The 14,982-nt window shown below is 52.0% G+C and overlaps 1 protein-coding gene and 1 long non-coding RNA gene across 2 annotated transcripts; both read right to left on the minus strand.

Moving 5' to 3' along the window:
* Positions 1-301: 301 nt before the first annotated feature.
* On the minus strand, positions 302-3,107 carry LOC121843345. Its single transcript, XR_006081505.1, has 2 exons — positions 3,030-3,107; positions 302-1,002 (listed from the first exon to the last, which is right to left on the minus strand). It is a non-coding gene; the product is annotated as an uncharacterized LOC121843345 (long non-coding RNA).
* A 3,199-nt stretch (positions 3,108-6,306) lies between these two features.
* Positions 6,307-14,813, minus strand: LOC112238853 (RNA-splicing ligase RtcB homolog). Its single transcript, XM_042312961.1, has 9 exons — positions 14,623-14,813; positions 14,310-14,388; positions 14,119-14,186; positions 13,742-13,841; positions 13,484-13,640; positions 12,068-12,212; positions 11,714-11,885; positions 9,245-9,420; positions 6,307-6,486 (listed from the first exon to the last, which is right to left on the minus strand). Exons 1-9 carry the CDS (start codon positions 14,713-14,715, stop codon positions 6,307-6,309), a joined length of 1,170 nt encoding a protein of 389 aa, XP_042168895.1. The 5' UTR covers positions 14,716-14,813.
* Positions 14,814-14,982: the final 169 nt, after the last annotated feature.

The raw sequence follows: 14,982 nt of genomic DNA on the forward strand, positions 1-14,982 counted from the left end.
CAGCTTACCTGACCAGACTAATGGATATTCAGATATGATCCCAGACAGCTTACCTACAGACCAGACTAATGGATATTCAGATATGATCCCAGACAGCTTACCTACAGACCAGACTAATGGATATATGATGCAACATGGATTTAAATAAAGATGATCCAGACTGGATCTAAATGTGTTGTTGGAAAAACAGAACTGATCACATCTGGCCACCCAGAACCAGGACCGGTTGTGGAGGGGAGACTGAAGGCAGTCAAACTTTTGGCGGACTGGAGAAGGAAACACCACACATCTACATCCTGTATTAATCTGTCTTCATGAGTATCTTTATTGGTTCATCAAAACAACATTAAGTGTTTACTAATCCAGACACCAGGGTTTCTCCTACCAATGGGTGAGAGGTAGTGAGGGAAATCAATCTGGTCAGAGAATCGAGATCCCAAACCATCTCCTCACCATGTGAAGCTTTAGTGTTTGTTGTCTTGAGATGTTGGAACTAAGTGACTACCAGGCATTAAATCTGTCGTCTTGTATTTTATTATCTGTGGTTGACCTGAATCTCAAGGTTATATTCCACAGGGATTTTGCCATGAATGAACTGTAAACCCAAGACACTTCATCCTCTCAAACTTTACAATATTAAAGAGCCCATCTGGTCCAATTAAATTGATCACTCAACGGACAAATCACCCCCCCCATGTCAAAAAAATCATACTGGTCATAAACAGGAAGTGGAGCGGAGGAAACCGATCCCTTGTCAAGTCAGTCTATGAAGACGGACATGCTCACTCGCAGTCAGACACTTCCCCATTGGCTCCTCCGCCAGCTCTCTGCCTGGTGATTGGCTCCTGGAGGGAGTGCCATGGCCAATGCCGTCACTAGCAGAGTGGTGCAGCCTTATCCCTTGATCACAGCGATGGGTCGTAGTTTGATGGCTTTCTTGCTGATTCCAGCATCGTGACACGTGTTGACGACATCACACACGTTTTTGTACGACTCCGGAGCCTAGAAATGGTAACAAAATACTGTTAGCCTTTATAACAATAGCCACGACCCCCCCCCCACTGTAGCTATAGCATGACTAGTCTGGGCGAAGCCTACCCCTTCCACGACCCCCCACTGTAGCTATAGCATGACTAGTCTGGGTGAAGCCTACCCCTTCCACGACCCCCCACTGTAGCTATAGCATGACTAGTCTGGGCGAAGCCTCCACGACCCCCCCCACCCTTCCACCACCCCCCCCTACTGTAGCTATAGCATGACTAGTCTGGGCGAAGCCTACCCCTTCCACGACCCCCACTGTAGCTATAGCATGACTAGTCTGGGCGAAGCCTAACCCTTCCACGAGTCTGGGCGGCCTACCCCCCCCCCACTGTAGCTATAGCATGACTAGTCTGGGCGAAGCCTACCCCTTCCACGACCCCCCCACTGTAGCTATAGCATGACTAGTCTGGGCGAAGCCTACCCCTTCCACGACCCCCCCCACTGTAGCTATAGCATGACTAGTCTGGGCGAAGCCTACCCCTTCCACGACCCCCCTACTGTAGCTATAGCATGACTAGTCTGGGCGAAACCTACCCCTTCCACGACCCCCCCCACTGTAGCTATAGCATGACTAGTCTGGACGAAGCCTACCCCTTCCACGACCCCCCCACTGTAGCTATAGCATGACTAGTCTGGACGAAGCCTACCCCTTCCACGACCCCCCCACTGTAGCTATAGCATGACTAGTCTGGACGAAGCCTACCCCTTCCACGACCCCCCCCCACTGTAGCTATAGCATGACTAGTCTGGGCGAAGCCTACCCCTTCCACGACCCCCCTACTGTAGCTATAGCATGACTAGTCTGGGCGAAACCTACCCCTTCCACGACCCCCCACTGTAGCTATAGCATGACTAGTCTGGGCGAAGCCTACCCCTTCCACGACCCCCCCACTGTAGCTATAACATGACTAGTCTGGGCGAAGCCTACCCCTTCCACGACCCCCCACTGTAGCTATAGCATGACTAGTCTGGGCGAAGCCTACCCCTTCCACGACCCCCCCACTGTAGCTATAGCATGACTAATCTGGGCGAAGCCTACCCCTTCCACGACCCCCCACTGTAGCATGACTAGTCTGGGCGAAGCCTACCCCTTCCACGACCCCCCCACTGTAGCTATAGCATGACTAATCTGGGCGAAGCCTACCCCCTTCCACGACCCCCCCACTGTAGCTATAGCATGACTAGTCTGGGCGAAGCCTACCCCTTCCACGACCCCCCCCCACTGTAGCTATAGCATGACTAGTCTGGGCGAAGCCTACCCCTTCCACGACCCCCCACTGTAGCTATAGCATGACTAGTCTGGGCGAAGCCTACCCCTTCCACGACCCCCCACTGTAGCTATAGCATGACTAGTCTGGGCGAAGCCTACCCCTTCCACGACCCCCCACTGTAGCTATAGCATGACTAGTCTGGGCGAAGCCTACCCCTTCCACGACCCCCCACTGTAGCTATAGCATGACTAGTCTGGGCGAAGCCTACCCCTTCCACGACCCCCCCCCCACTGTAGCTATAGCATGACTAGTCTGGGCGAAGCCTACCCCTTCCACGACCCCCCCCCACTGTAGCTATAGCATGACTAGTCTGGGCGAAGCCTACCCCTTCCACGACCCCCCCACTGTAGCTATAGCATGACTAGTCTGGGCGAAGCCTACCCCTTCCACGACCCCCCCTTCCACGACCCCCCACTGTAGCTATAGCATGACTAGTCTGGGCGAAGCCTACCACTTCCACGACCCCCCACTGTAGCTATAGCATGTCTAGTCTGGGTGAAGCAAAGCCTACCCCTTCCATGACTAGTTTGGGCGAAGCAAAGCCTACCCCTTCCATGACTAGTTTGGGTGAAGCAAAGCCTACCCCTTCCATGACTAGTTTGGGCGAAGCCTACCTCTTCCATGACTAGTTTGGGCGAAGCCTACCTCCTCCATGACTAGTTTGGGCGAAGCAAAGCCTACCTCTTCCATGACTAGTTTGGGCGAAGCGAAGCCTACCTCTTCCATGACTAGTTTGGGCGAAGCCACCCTGATGGCGATACCCTTGTCTGCCAGCTTGTCCAACACGTCCTGAAGTCGATGTTCCTGCGAGATTTGGCCCGAGACAGAGCCCGACCCTGGAGACAAGAGTTCAATGTTGAGTAAAAGATAAAACATGTTCTTGATAATGAACAGATGGATGCAGTCCATTGTTACTACTTGTTATAGTATGGACATACCTAGGAACACAGCGACAGAGAGGTGTAGTAAAGCGACAGAGGTGTAGTAAAGCGAGAGAGGTGTAGTAAAGCGAGAGAGGTGTAGTAAAGCGACAGAGGTGTAGTAAAGCGACGGGTGTAGTAAAGCGACAGAGAGGTGTAGTAAAGCGACAGAGAGGTGTAGTAAAGCGACAGAGAGGTGTAGTAAAGCGACAGAGAGGTGTAGTAAAGCGACAGAGATGTGTAGTAAAGCGACAGATGTGTAGTAAAGCGACAGATGTGTAGTAAAGCGACAGATGTGTAGTAAAGCGACAGAGATGTGTAGTAAAGCGACAGATGTGTAGTAAAGCGACAGATGTGTAGTAAAGCGACAGATGTGTAGTAAAGCGACAGAGATGTGTAGTAAAGCGACAGAGATGTGTAGTAAAGCGACAGAGATGTGTAGTAAAGCGACAGATGTGTAGTAAAGCGACAGAGATGTGTAGTAAAGCGACAGAGATGTGTAGTAAAGCGACAGAGAGGTGTAGTAAAGCGACAGAGAGGTGTAGTAAAGCGACAGAGAGGTGTAGTAAAGCGACAGAGAGGTGCAGTAAAGCGACAGAGGTGCAGTAAAGCGACAGAGGTGTAGTAAAGCCTTACCGCGCCGTGGCAGGTGGTGCCGAATGTCTCCGTCATGCCCTGTTCAGTGCCCGTCAGGACGTAACTGCAGGTGCCCATCGTACCCCCCGATCAACACCGGCTGGCCTGTCAGCTGATTGGACCAGAAACAGGAAGCATTTTAAAAACAGTCTCTGCATCAAAATGGCACCACTTTAGGGCCCTCCCTATATAGGGCACTACTTTAGGGCCCTCCCTATATAGGGCACTACTTTAGGGCCAGAGCCACATAGGGCTGTTAGATTGGCCCTAAAGCAGATATGGTTTACGGTTATATGGATTAAGGTAGTCTACAGGGATGAGGGTGGGCACCTGGTAGTCTACAGTGATGAGGGAGGGCACCTGGTAGTCTACAGGGATGAGAGGGGGCACCTGGTAGTCTACAGGGATGAGAGGGGGCACCTGGTAGTCTACAGGGATGAGAGGGGGCACCTGGTAGTCTACAGGGATGAGGGAGGGCACCTGGTAGTCTACAGGGATGAGGGAGGGCACCTGGTAGTCTACAGGGATGAGGGTGGGCACCTGGTAGTCTACAGGGATGAGGGAGGGCACCTGGTAGTCTACAGGGATGAGGGGTGGTACCTGGTAGTCTACAGGGATGAGGGAGGGCACCTGGTAGTCTACAGGGATGAGAGGGGGTGCCTGGTAGTCTACAGGGATGAGAGTCTGGGGGGGTACCTGGTAGTCTACAGGGATGAGGGAGGGCACCTGGTAGTCTACAGGGATGAGGGGGTGGTACCTGGTAGTCTACAGGGATGAGGGAGGGCACCTGGTAGTCTACAGGGATGAGGGTGGGCACCTGGTAGTCTACAGGGATGAGAGGGGGTGCCTGGTAGTCTACAGGGATGAGAGGGGGGTACCTGGTAGTCTACAGGGATGAGGGGCTGGTACCTGGTAGTCTACAGGGATGAGGGGCTGGTACCTGGTAGTCTACAGGGATGAGGGGGTGGGTACCTGGTAGTCTACAGGGATGAGGGGGTGGTACCTGGTAGTCTACAGGGATGAGAGGGGGTACCTGGTAGTCTACAGGGATGAGAGGGGGGTACCTGGTAGTCTACAGGGATGAGGGGGTGGTACCTGGTAGTCTACAGGGATGAGGGGGTACCTGGTAGTCTACAGGGATGAGGGTGGGCACCTGGTAGTCTACAGGGATGAGGGTGGGCACCTGGTAGTCTACAGGGATGAGAGGGGGGTGGTAGCTGGTAGTCTACAGGGATGAGAGGGGGTACCTGGTAGTCTACAGGGATGAGGGAGGGCACCTGGTAGTCTACAGGGATGAGAGGGGGGTACCTGGTAGTCTACAGGGATGAGAGGGGGGTACCTGGTAGTCTACAGGGATGAGGGAGGGCACCTGGTAGTCTACAGGGATGAGGGGGGTGGTACCTGGTAGTCTACAGGGATGAGAGGGGGGTACCTGGTAGTCTACAGGGATGAGGGTGGGCACCTGGTAGTCTACAGGGATGAGAGGGGGTACCTGGTAGTCTACAGGGATGAGAGGGGGGGTGGTACCTGGTAGTCTACAGGGATGAGAGGGGGGGTACCTGGTAGTCTACAGGGATGAGAGGGGGTACCTGGTAGTCTACAGGGATGAGAGGGGGTACCTGGTAGTCTACAGGGATGAGAGGGGGTACCCGGTAGTCTACAGGGATGAGAGGGGGTACCCGGTAGTCTACAGGGATGAGAGGGGGTACCCGGTAGTCTACAGGGATGAGGGGGTACCCGGTAGTCTACAGGGATGAGGGAGGGTACCTGGTAGTCTACAGGGATGAGGGGTGGGTACCTGGTAGTCTACAGGGATGAGAGGAGGTACCTGGTAGTCTACAGGGATGAGAGGGGGGTACCTGGTAGTCTACAGGGATGAGAGGGGGTACCCGGTAGTCTACAGGGATGAGGGGGTGGTACCCGGTAGTCTACAGGGATGAGGGGTGGTACCCGGTAGTCTACAGGGATGAGGGGGTGGTACCCGGTAGTCTACAGGGATGAGAGGAGGTACCTGGTAGTCTACAGGGATGAGAGGAGGTACCTGGTAGTCTACAGGGATGAGGGGGTGGTACCCGGTAGTCTACAGGGATGAGGGGTGGTACCCGGTAGTCTACAGGGATGAGGGGTGGTACCCGGTAGTCTACAGGGATGAGAGGGGGTACCTGGTAGTCTACAGGGATGAGAGGGGGTACCTGGTAGTCTACATGGGATGAGAGGGGGCACCCGGTAGTCTACAGGGATGAGGGGGGGTACCTGGTAGTCTACAGGGATGAGAGGGGGGTACCTAGTAGTCTACAGGGATGAGGGGGCACCCGGTAGTCTACAGGGATGAGAGGGGGTACCGGTAGTCTACAGGGATGAGGGGGTACCTGGTAGTCTACAGGGATGAGAGGGGGGTACCTGGTAGTCTACAGGGATGAGAGGGGGTACCTGGTAGTCTACAGGGATGAGGGGGTGGTGTGGAGGGAAGGCCCGGGTGGATCCCTTGGATGCAGCAGTAGAGTCTTCTGTTTCCCATCCACCATGTGTTCCTCCACCTTGGCGATGTTATGAGACACGTCATAGATCACATGCATATCCAGGTCATCAGGAGTGGTGGTGAACACCTTGGCAAACGCCTGGAGGAGACAGAGACACGGAGAAGTCACACTGGAGTGGTCAGTTACCCGTCTCAGGTGGGGTCAGTTACCCGTCTCAGGTGGGGTCAGTTACCCGTCTCAGGTGCGGTCAGTTACCCGTCTCAGGTGCGGTCAGTTACCCGTCTCAGGTGCGGTCAGTTACCCGTCTCAGGTGCGGTCAGTTACCCGTCTCAGGTGCGGTCAGTTACCCGTCTCAGGTGCGGTCAGTTACCCGTCTCAGGTGCGGTCAGTTACCCGTCTCAGGTGCGGTCAGTTACCCGTCTCAGGTGCGGTCAGTTACCCGTCTCAGGTGCGGTCAGTTAGGGTCAGTTACCCGTCTCAGGTGCGCTCAGTTACCCGTCTCAGGTGCGCTCAGTTACCCGTCTCAGGTGCGCTCAGTTACCCGTCTCAGGTGCGCTCAGTTACCCGTCTCAGGTGCGGTCAGTTACCCGTCTCAGGTGCGGTCAGTTACCCGTCTCAGGTGCGGTCAGTTACCCGTCTCAGGTGCGGTCAGTTACCCGTCTCAGGTGCGGTCAGTTACCCGTCTCAGGTGCGGTCAGTTACCCGTCTCAGGTGCGGTCAGTTACCCGTCTCAGGTGCGGTCAGTTAGGGTCAGTTACCCGTCTCAGGTGCGCTCAGTTACCCGTCTCAGGTGCGCTCAGTTACCCGTCTCAGGTGCGCTCAGTTACCCGTCTCAGGTGCGGTCAGTTACCCTTCTCAGGTGCGCTCAGTTACCCGTCTCAGGTGCGCTCAGTTACCCGTCTCAGGTGCGCTCAGTTACCCGTCTCAGGTGCGCTCAGTTACCCGTCTCAGGTGCGCTCAGTTACCCGTCTCAGGTGCGCTCAGTTACCCGTCTCAGGTGCGCTCAGTTACCCGTCTCAGGTGCGCTCAGTTACCCGTCTCAGGTGCGCTCAGTTACCCGTCTCAGGTGCGCTCAGTTACCCGTCTCAGGTGCGCTCAGTTACCCGTCTCAGGTGCGCTCAGTTACCCGTCTCAGGTGCGGTCAGTTAGGGTCAATTACCCGTCTCAGGTGCGCTCAGTTACCCGTCTCAGGTGCGCTCAGTTACCCGTCTCAGGTGCGCTCAGTTACCCGTCTCAGGTGCGCTCAGTTACCCGTCTCAGGTGCGCTCAGTTACCCGTCTCAGGTGCGCTCAGTTACCCGTCTCAGGTGCGCTCAGTTACCCGTCTCAGGTGCGCTCAGTTACCCGTCTCAGGTGCGCTCAGTTACCCGTCTCAGTTGCGCTCAGTTACCCGTCTCAGGTGCGCTCAGTTACCCGTCTCAGGTGCGCTCAGTTACCCGTCTCAGGTGCGCTCAGTTACCCGTCTCAGGTGCGCTCAGTTACCCGTCTCAGGTGCGCTCAGTTACCCGTCTCAGGTGCGCTCAGTTACCCGTCTCAGGTGCGCTCAGTTACCTGGTAGTCTCAGGTGCGGTCAGTTACCCGTCTCAGGTGCGCTCAGTTACCCGTCTCAGGTGCGCTCAGTTACCCGTCTCAGGTGGGGTCAGTTACCTGGTAGTCTCAGGTGGGGTCAGTTACCCGTCTCAGGTGCGGTCAGTTACCCGTCTCAGGTGCGGTCAGTTAGGGTCAATTACCCGTCTCAGGTGCGGTCAGTTACCCGTCTCAGGTGCGGTCAGTTACCCGTCTCAGGTGCGCTCAGTTACCCGTCTCAGGTGCGCTCAGTTACCCGTCTCAGGTGCGCTCAGTTACCCGTCTCAGGTGCGGTCAGTTACCCGTCTCAGGTGCGGTCAGTTACCCGTCTCAGGTGCGGTCAGTTACCCGTCTCAGGTGCGGTCAGTTACCCGTCTCAGGTGCGGTCAGTTACCCGTCTCAGGTGCGGTCAGTTAGGGTCAGTTACCCGTCTCAGGTGCGCTCAGTTACCCGTCTCAGGTGCGCTCAGTTACCCGTCTCAGGTGCGCTCAGTTACCCGTCTCAGGTGCGCTCAGTTACCCGTCTCAGGTGCGCTCAGTTACCCGTCTCAGGTGCGCTCAGTTACCCGTCTCAGGTGCGCTCAGTTACCCGTCTCAGGTGCGCTCAGTTACCCGTCTCAGGTGGGGTCAGTTACCCGTCTCAGGTGGGGTCAGTTACCCGTCTCAGGTGCGGTCAGTTACCCGTCTCAGGTGCGGTCAGTTAGGGTCAATTACCCGTCTCAGGTGCGGTCAGTTACCCGTCTCAGGTGCGGTCAGTTACCCGTCTCAGGTGCGCTCAGTTACCCGTCTCAGGTGCGCTCAGTTACCCGTCTCAGGTGCGGTCAGTTACCCGTCTCAGGTGCGGTCAGTTACCCGTCTCAGGTGCGGTCAGTTACCCGTCTCAGGTGCGGTCAGTTACCCGTCTCAGGTGCGGTCAGTTAGGGTCAGTTACCCGTCTTAGGTGCGGTCAGTTAGGGTCAGTTACCTGTCTCAGGTAGGGTCAGTTACCTGTCTCAGGTAGGGTCAGTTACCTGTCTCAGGTAGGGTCAGTTACCTGTCTCAGGTAGGGTCAGTTACCTGTCTCAGGTAGGGTCAGTTACCTGTCTCAGGTAGGGTCAGTTACCTGTCTCAGGTAGGGTCAGTTACCTGTCTCAGGTAGGGTCAGTTACCTGTCTCAGGTAGGGTCAGTTACCTGTCTCAGGTAGGGTCAGTTACCTGTCTCAGGTAGGGTCAGTTACCTGTCTCAGGTAGGGTCAGTTACCTGTCTCAGGTAGGGTCAGTTACCCGTCTCAGGTAGGGTCAGTTACCTGTCTCAGGTAGGGTCAGTTACCTGTCTCAGGTAGGGTCAGTTACCTGTCGTGTGAGGAAGGTCATAGAGGAACGGTTGACCCAGGCATAGTTGCCGGCGGCGGCCATTCCTTTCAGGTAGTCTTGTCCCTCCTCTGAAAAGATACGGGCGCACGCCAGCTGACGATCGTTCACCTGGATCTTGTCTCGCTTCATCGCCTTCTCCATGGCAACCAGGGCATCTACCAGAACATATACAGTACCAGTCAAATGTTAGGACCCCTAATCATTCAAGGGTTTTTCTTCAGTGGCTTCAGGAAGTATTCAGACCCCTTGACTTTTTCCACATTTTGTTACGTGACTTATTCTAAAATGTCCCCCCACAATCTGCACACAGTGCCCCATAATGACAAAGTAAAAGGTTTTTGCTAATTTATAAAAACTGGTATCACATTTACCAAAGTACTCAGACCCTTAATTCAGTACTTTGTTGAAGCACCTTATGCAGTGATTACAGCCTCCAGTCTTCTTGGGTATGACGCTACAAGCTTGGTATACCTGTATTTGGGGAGTTTCTCCCATTCTTCTCTGCAGATCCTCTCAAGCTCTGTCAGGTTGGATGGGGAGCGTTGCTGCACAGCTATTTTCAGGTCTCTCCAGAGATGTTTAGATCGGGTTCAAGTCCAGGCTCTGGCTGGGCCATTCAAGGACATTCAGAGACTTGTCCTAAAGCCACTCCTCTGTTGTCTTGGCTGTGCGCTTAGGGTCGTTGTCCTGTTGGAAGGTGAACCTTTGCGCCCACCCCCCCCCCACCAGTCTGAGGTCCTGAGTAGGTTTTCATCAAGGATCTCTCTGTAATTTGTTCTGTTCATCTTTCCCTCGATCCTGACTAGTCTCCCAGGCCCTGCTGCTGAAAAACATCCCCACAGCATGATGCTGCCACCACGCTTCACCGTAGGGATGGTGCCAGGTTTCCTCCAGACATGACGCTTGGCATTCAGGCCAAGAGTCCAATCTTGGTTTCATCAGACCAGAGAATCGTGTTTCTCATGGTCTGAGTCCTTTAGGTGCCTTCAGGAAAACTCATAGCGGGCCGTCATGTGTCTTTTTACTGAGGAGTGGCTTCTGTCTGGCCACTCTACCATAAAGGCCTGATTGTTGGGGTTCTGCAGAGATGGTTGTTCTTCTGGAAGGTTGTCCCATCTCCACAGAGGAACTCTGGAGCTCTGCCAGAGTGACCATCGGGTTCTTGGTCACCTCCCTGACCAAGGCCCATCTCCCCCGATTGCTCAGTTTGGCCAGGTGACCAGCTCTAGGAAGAGTCTTCTTGGTCGTTCCAAACTTCTTCCATTTAAGAATGATGGAGGCCACTGTGTTGATGAGAACCTTCATGCTGCAGACATGTTTTGGTACCCTTCCCCAGATCTGTGCCTCGACACAATTCTGTCTCGGAGCTCTACAGAGATTTCCTTCGACCTCATGGCATGGTTTTTGCTCTGACATGCACTGTCAACTGTGGGACCTTATATATAGACAGGTGTGTGCCTTTCCAAATCATGTCCAATCAATGTCCAATCAATGTCATTTATGACAGGTGGACTCCAATCAAATTGTAGAAACATTTCAAGGATGATCAATGGAAACAGGAAGCACCTGAGCTCAATGGAAACAGGAAGCACCTGAGCTCAATGGAAACAGGAAGCACCTGAGCTCAATGGAAACAGGAAGCACCTGAGCTCAATGGAAACAGGAAGCACCTGAGCTCAATGTCAAGTCTCACAGCAAAGGGTCTGAATACTTATGTAAGGTATCCGTTTTCCTAATAAACCGTTTTCCCTTATGGGGTAGTGTATTTATGTTTATGGGGTAGTGTATTTATGTTTATGGGGTAGTGTATTTATGTTTATGGGGTAGTGTATTTATGTTTATGGGGTAGTGTATTTATGTTTATGGGGTAGTGTATTTATGTTTATGGGGTAGTGTATTTATGTTTATGGGGTAGTGTATTTATGTTTATGGGGTAGTGTATTTATGTTTATGGGGTAGTGTATTTATGTTTATGGGGTAGTGTATTTATGTTTATGGGGTAGTGTATTTATGTTTATGGGGTAGTGTATTTATGTTTATGGGGTAGTGTATTTATGTTTATGGGGTAGTGTATTTATGTTTATGGGGTAGTGTATTTATGTTTATGGGGTAGTGTATTTATGTTTATGGGGTAGTGTATTTATGTTTATGGGGTAGTGTATTTATGTTTATGGGGTAGTGTATTTATGTTTATGGGGTAGTGTATTTATGTGTATTTATTTAATCCATTTTAGAACAAAGCCGTAACGTAACAGTCTTATTCTAAAATGGATCAATTATTTTTTCCCCTCAATGTATATTTTTCCCTTTATTTAACCAGGTAAGTCATTGAAAAACACATCAATAACAACAACAACCTGACCAAGACAAGAACCAATACACCGTGCAGCAACGCAGACAGGAGACCACGTTACAGACAATATTTCCAACATGGGTAGAGAGTCCTACCTGTCGCCACCTGGTGGCCCAGCCCCCTGCTGCCACTGTGGATCATCACACACACCTGGCCCTTGTGGTCGATGCCCATCTTCTTAGCAGCATAGTCATTATAGATCTCATCCACCACCTGGATCTCAGCGTAGTGGTTCCCTGCCCCCAGGTTAGCCAGATCATTATAGATCTCATCCACCAGATCTCAGTAGTGGTTCCCTGCCCCCAGAGTACCCAGCTGGAATAAGGACAGGTCATTATAGATCTCATCCACCACCTGGATCTCAGCGTAGTGGTTCCCTCTTCTTGGCCTTGGAGGAGACCTTGTTGGGGGTCAGGTTTAGTTAGGGAGTGGTGTTACCTGAGGCAGGCTCTCTTCTTGGCCTTGGAGGAGACCTTGTTGGGGTCGGCCTGCAGCATCCTGCCATACTCCTCACAGTGCTCCTTATCCTCTGCCCAGGCATAGCCTTCTCTCAGGGACCAGTCCACTCCCATCTCTAGAGCCTCCTCTAGATCCCTGTAACAGACACCAGTTATCAGTCTCTACACAGCCTTCTCTCAGGGACCAGTCCACTCTCATCTCTAGAGCCTCCTCTAGATCCCTGTAACAGACAGCCTTCTCTCAGGGACCAGTCCATTCCCATCTATACTGGTGTCTGTAGACAGCAGGGTATTGGTGTCTGTAGACAGCAGGGTATTGGTGTATTGGTGTCTGTAGACAGCAGGGTATGGAGGTCTGTAGACAGCAGGGTATTGGTGTCTGTAGACAGCAGGGTATTGGTGTCTGTAGACAGCAGGGTATTGGTGTCTGTAGACAGCAGGGTATTGGTGTCTGTAGACAGCAGGGGGTGTCTGTAGACAGCAGGGTATTGTCTGTAGACAGCAGGGTATTGGTGTCTGTAGACAGCAGGGTATTGGTGTCTGTAGACAGCAGGGTATTGGTGTCTGCAGATAGCAGGGTATTGGGTATTGGTGTCTGTAGACAGCAGGGTATTGGTGTATTGGTGTCTGTAGACAGCAGGGTATTGGTGTCTGTAGACAGCAGAGTATTGGTGTCTGTAGACAGCAGGGTATTGGTGTATGCCTGTAGACAGCAGGGTATTGGTGTATTGGTGTCTGTAGACAGCAGGGTATTGGTGTCTGTAGACAGCAGGGTATTGGTGTATTGGTGCCTGTAGACAGCAGGGTATTGGTGTATTGGTGTCTGTAGACAGCAGGGTATTGGTGTATTGGTGTCTGTAGACAGCAGGGTATTGGTGTATTGGTGTCTGTAGACAGCAGGGTATTGGTGTATTGGTGTCTGTAGACAGCAGGGTATTGGTGTATTGGTGTCTGTAGACAGCAGGGTATTGGTGTATTGGTGTCTGTAGACAGCAGGGTATTGGTTTCTGTAGACAGCAGGGTATTGTGTGTCTGTAGACAGCAGGGTATTGTCTGTGTATTGGTGTCTGTAGACAGCAGGGTATTGGTGTATTGGTGTCTGTAGACAGCAGGGTATTGGTGTATTGGTGCCTGTAGACAGCAGGTATTGGTGTATTGGTGTCTGTAGACAGCAGGGTATTGGTGTATTGGTGTCTGTAGACAGCAGGTTATTGGTGTATTGGTGTCTGTAGACAGCAGGGTATTGGTGTATTGGTGTCTGTAGACAGCAGCAGGGTATTGGTGTCTGTAGACAGCAGGGTATTGTATTGTATTGGTGCCTGTAGACAGCAGGGTATTGGTGTATTGGTGCCTGTAGACAGCAGGGTATTGGTGTATTGGTGCAGCAGGGTATTGGTGCCTCCTTACTTGGCGGTCATAGGGATGACTCCCTTGGAGCCGACTCCTACAGGGATGTGGTCAAACAGGGCCTGAGCCAGCTGCTCCTTGACAGGCTGGACGTCTCCCTCGTCTAGGTTGGTCCTTAGTAGACGCACTCCACAGTTAATATCAAACCCCACACCACCTAGCTCACACACACACACACACACACACACACAGTTAATGTCAAAACCCACACCAGAGATTAGACAGGACAGCCTGTTGGACTGTGTGTATCCTCTGTACCTGGGGATACGACAGCGTTGGGGTCGCTCATGTCGAAGGCAGCCATGTTTCCGATGGCGAACCCATACCCCGAGTGGCAGTCTGGCAGGCCGATGGACCTCTGAGGGAGAGAGAGAGAGGTTTGGGGACACTATTAGGCCTTGTTTCCTGGACACAGGTTAAGAGAAATCCTGGACTGACAAGCAAACTCATTGGAGAATCTCCATTGAAAGTGCTTCTTAGTCCGTGACAAGGCTAAATATGTATCTGGGGAAAACAGCCCCGGTGAGATATTACAGAGTGTCAATATGTCAGTTTATAGCTCGTTAGATAACGGTTGTCAGCGTCATCTCCACTGACTTGTGTTAAGGACTGATCCGGACCAGACATCTACTTACATGGACTATACCCGGCAGAGCTGCAACGTTTCCAATCTGTTTCATGGCAGGGAGAAACCCACCAAAACCTGACGACGACAACAACAACAACAACAACAACAACAAAATCAGTCAAATCAACGGGAAAACAATACAGGAGCGGGCTTGTCTGTTAACATGGCATCATGTGTGTTGTTGTTGTTGTTGTCTACCTCCTCCTTTACACGCGTTACGCAGCTCCTCAAACATCAGCTTCTCCAGGGACTCGTTGACGTAAAACACTCCTTCCACCTGGAATGAGATGGGAAGGATTTGATGAGCTGTCAAGTCCATACGTCATATTAGGTTAGCTAAATTAGATAGCTTATGGAGCTACTATGCTCTTACACCGTATCTACATACAAAAGACAAGAGCAACAATAACAGAGTCAAGCTGGATAGTAGCAAGCCACGTCTGAAGCTATCAAACTACGGACATGTGCTAACGTTAATTCATTCCATATAAGTTCGTTTTAGCTTAATCACCTGCATATTTGGGACGAAACCTTTCTTGATTCGCCAGCAGTTCTTGTCAATCTTGTCCAAATATTGTAACTCGTCATTGTACGATCGACTCATGATATGATTATGTAGCTAGCTGTTTATTTCACTTATATTTCAGCAGTGTCTGATTCTGTTCTGAACCAACAAACTACAACTACGGCAACTCAGAGGCGTCCGTACAAAACGCGTTTTTGGAAAATTGAATAATGACGCAGCTGTAAATGTTTTTAAATTAATCGCGTTTATTTTTGAATGGATTAAAATATTGATATTGGATAACACCATATTATAGTCGTGTCTAACAAATACATGTTCCCTAATATCCTAGCAAAGTTTTATTTT

The sequence above is a fragment of the Oncorhynchus tshawytscha genome, unplaced genomic scaffold, assembly GCF_018296145.1.
Source record: "Oncorhynchus tshawytscha isolate Ot180627B unplaced genomic scaffold, Otsh_v2.0 Un_contig_13382_pilon_pilon, whole genome shotgun sequence".
Lineage (NCBI taxonomy): Eukaryota > Metazoa > Chordata > Actinopteri > Salmoniformes > Salmonidae > Oncorhynchus > Oncorhynchus tshawytscha.

Coding starts and splice junctions, on each gene's coding strand:
- LOC112238853 (XM_042312961.1), bottom strand. CDS start 14,715: ATGAGTCGATCGTACAATGACGAGTTACAATATTTGGACAAGATTGAC. Junction 12,213..13,483: donor GTCATCCCTATGACCGCCAA/GTAAGGAGGCAC, acceptor TGTCTGTTACAG/GGATCTAGAGGAGGCTCTAG. Junction 9,421..11,713: donor GGGCCACCAGGTGGCGACAG/GTAGGACTCTCT, acceptor ATGTTCTGGTAG/ATGCCCTGGTTGCCATGGAG.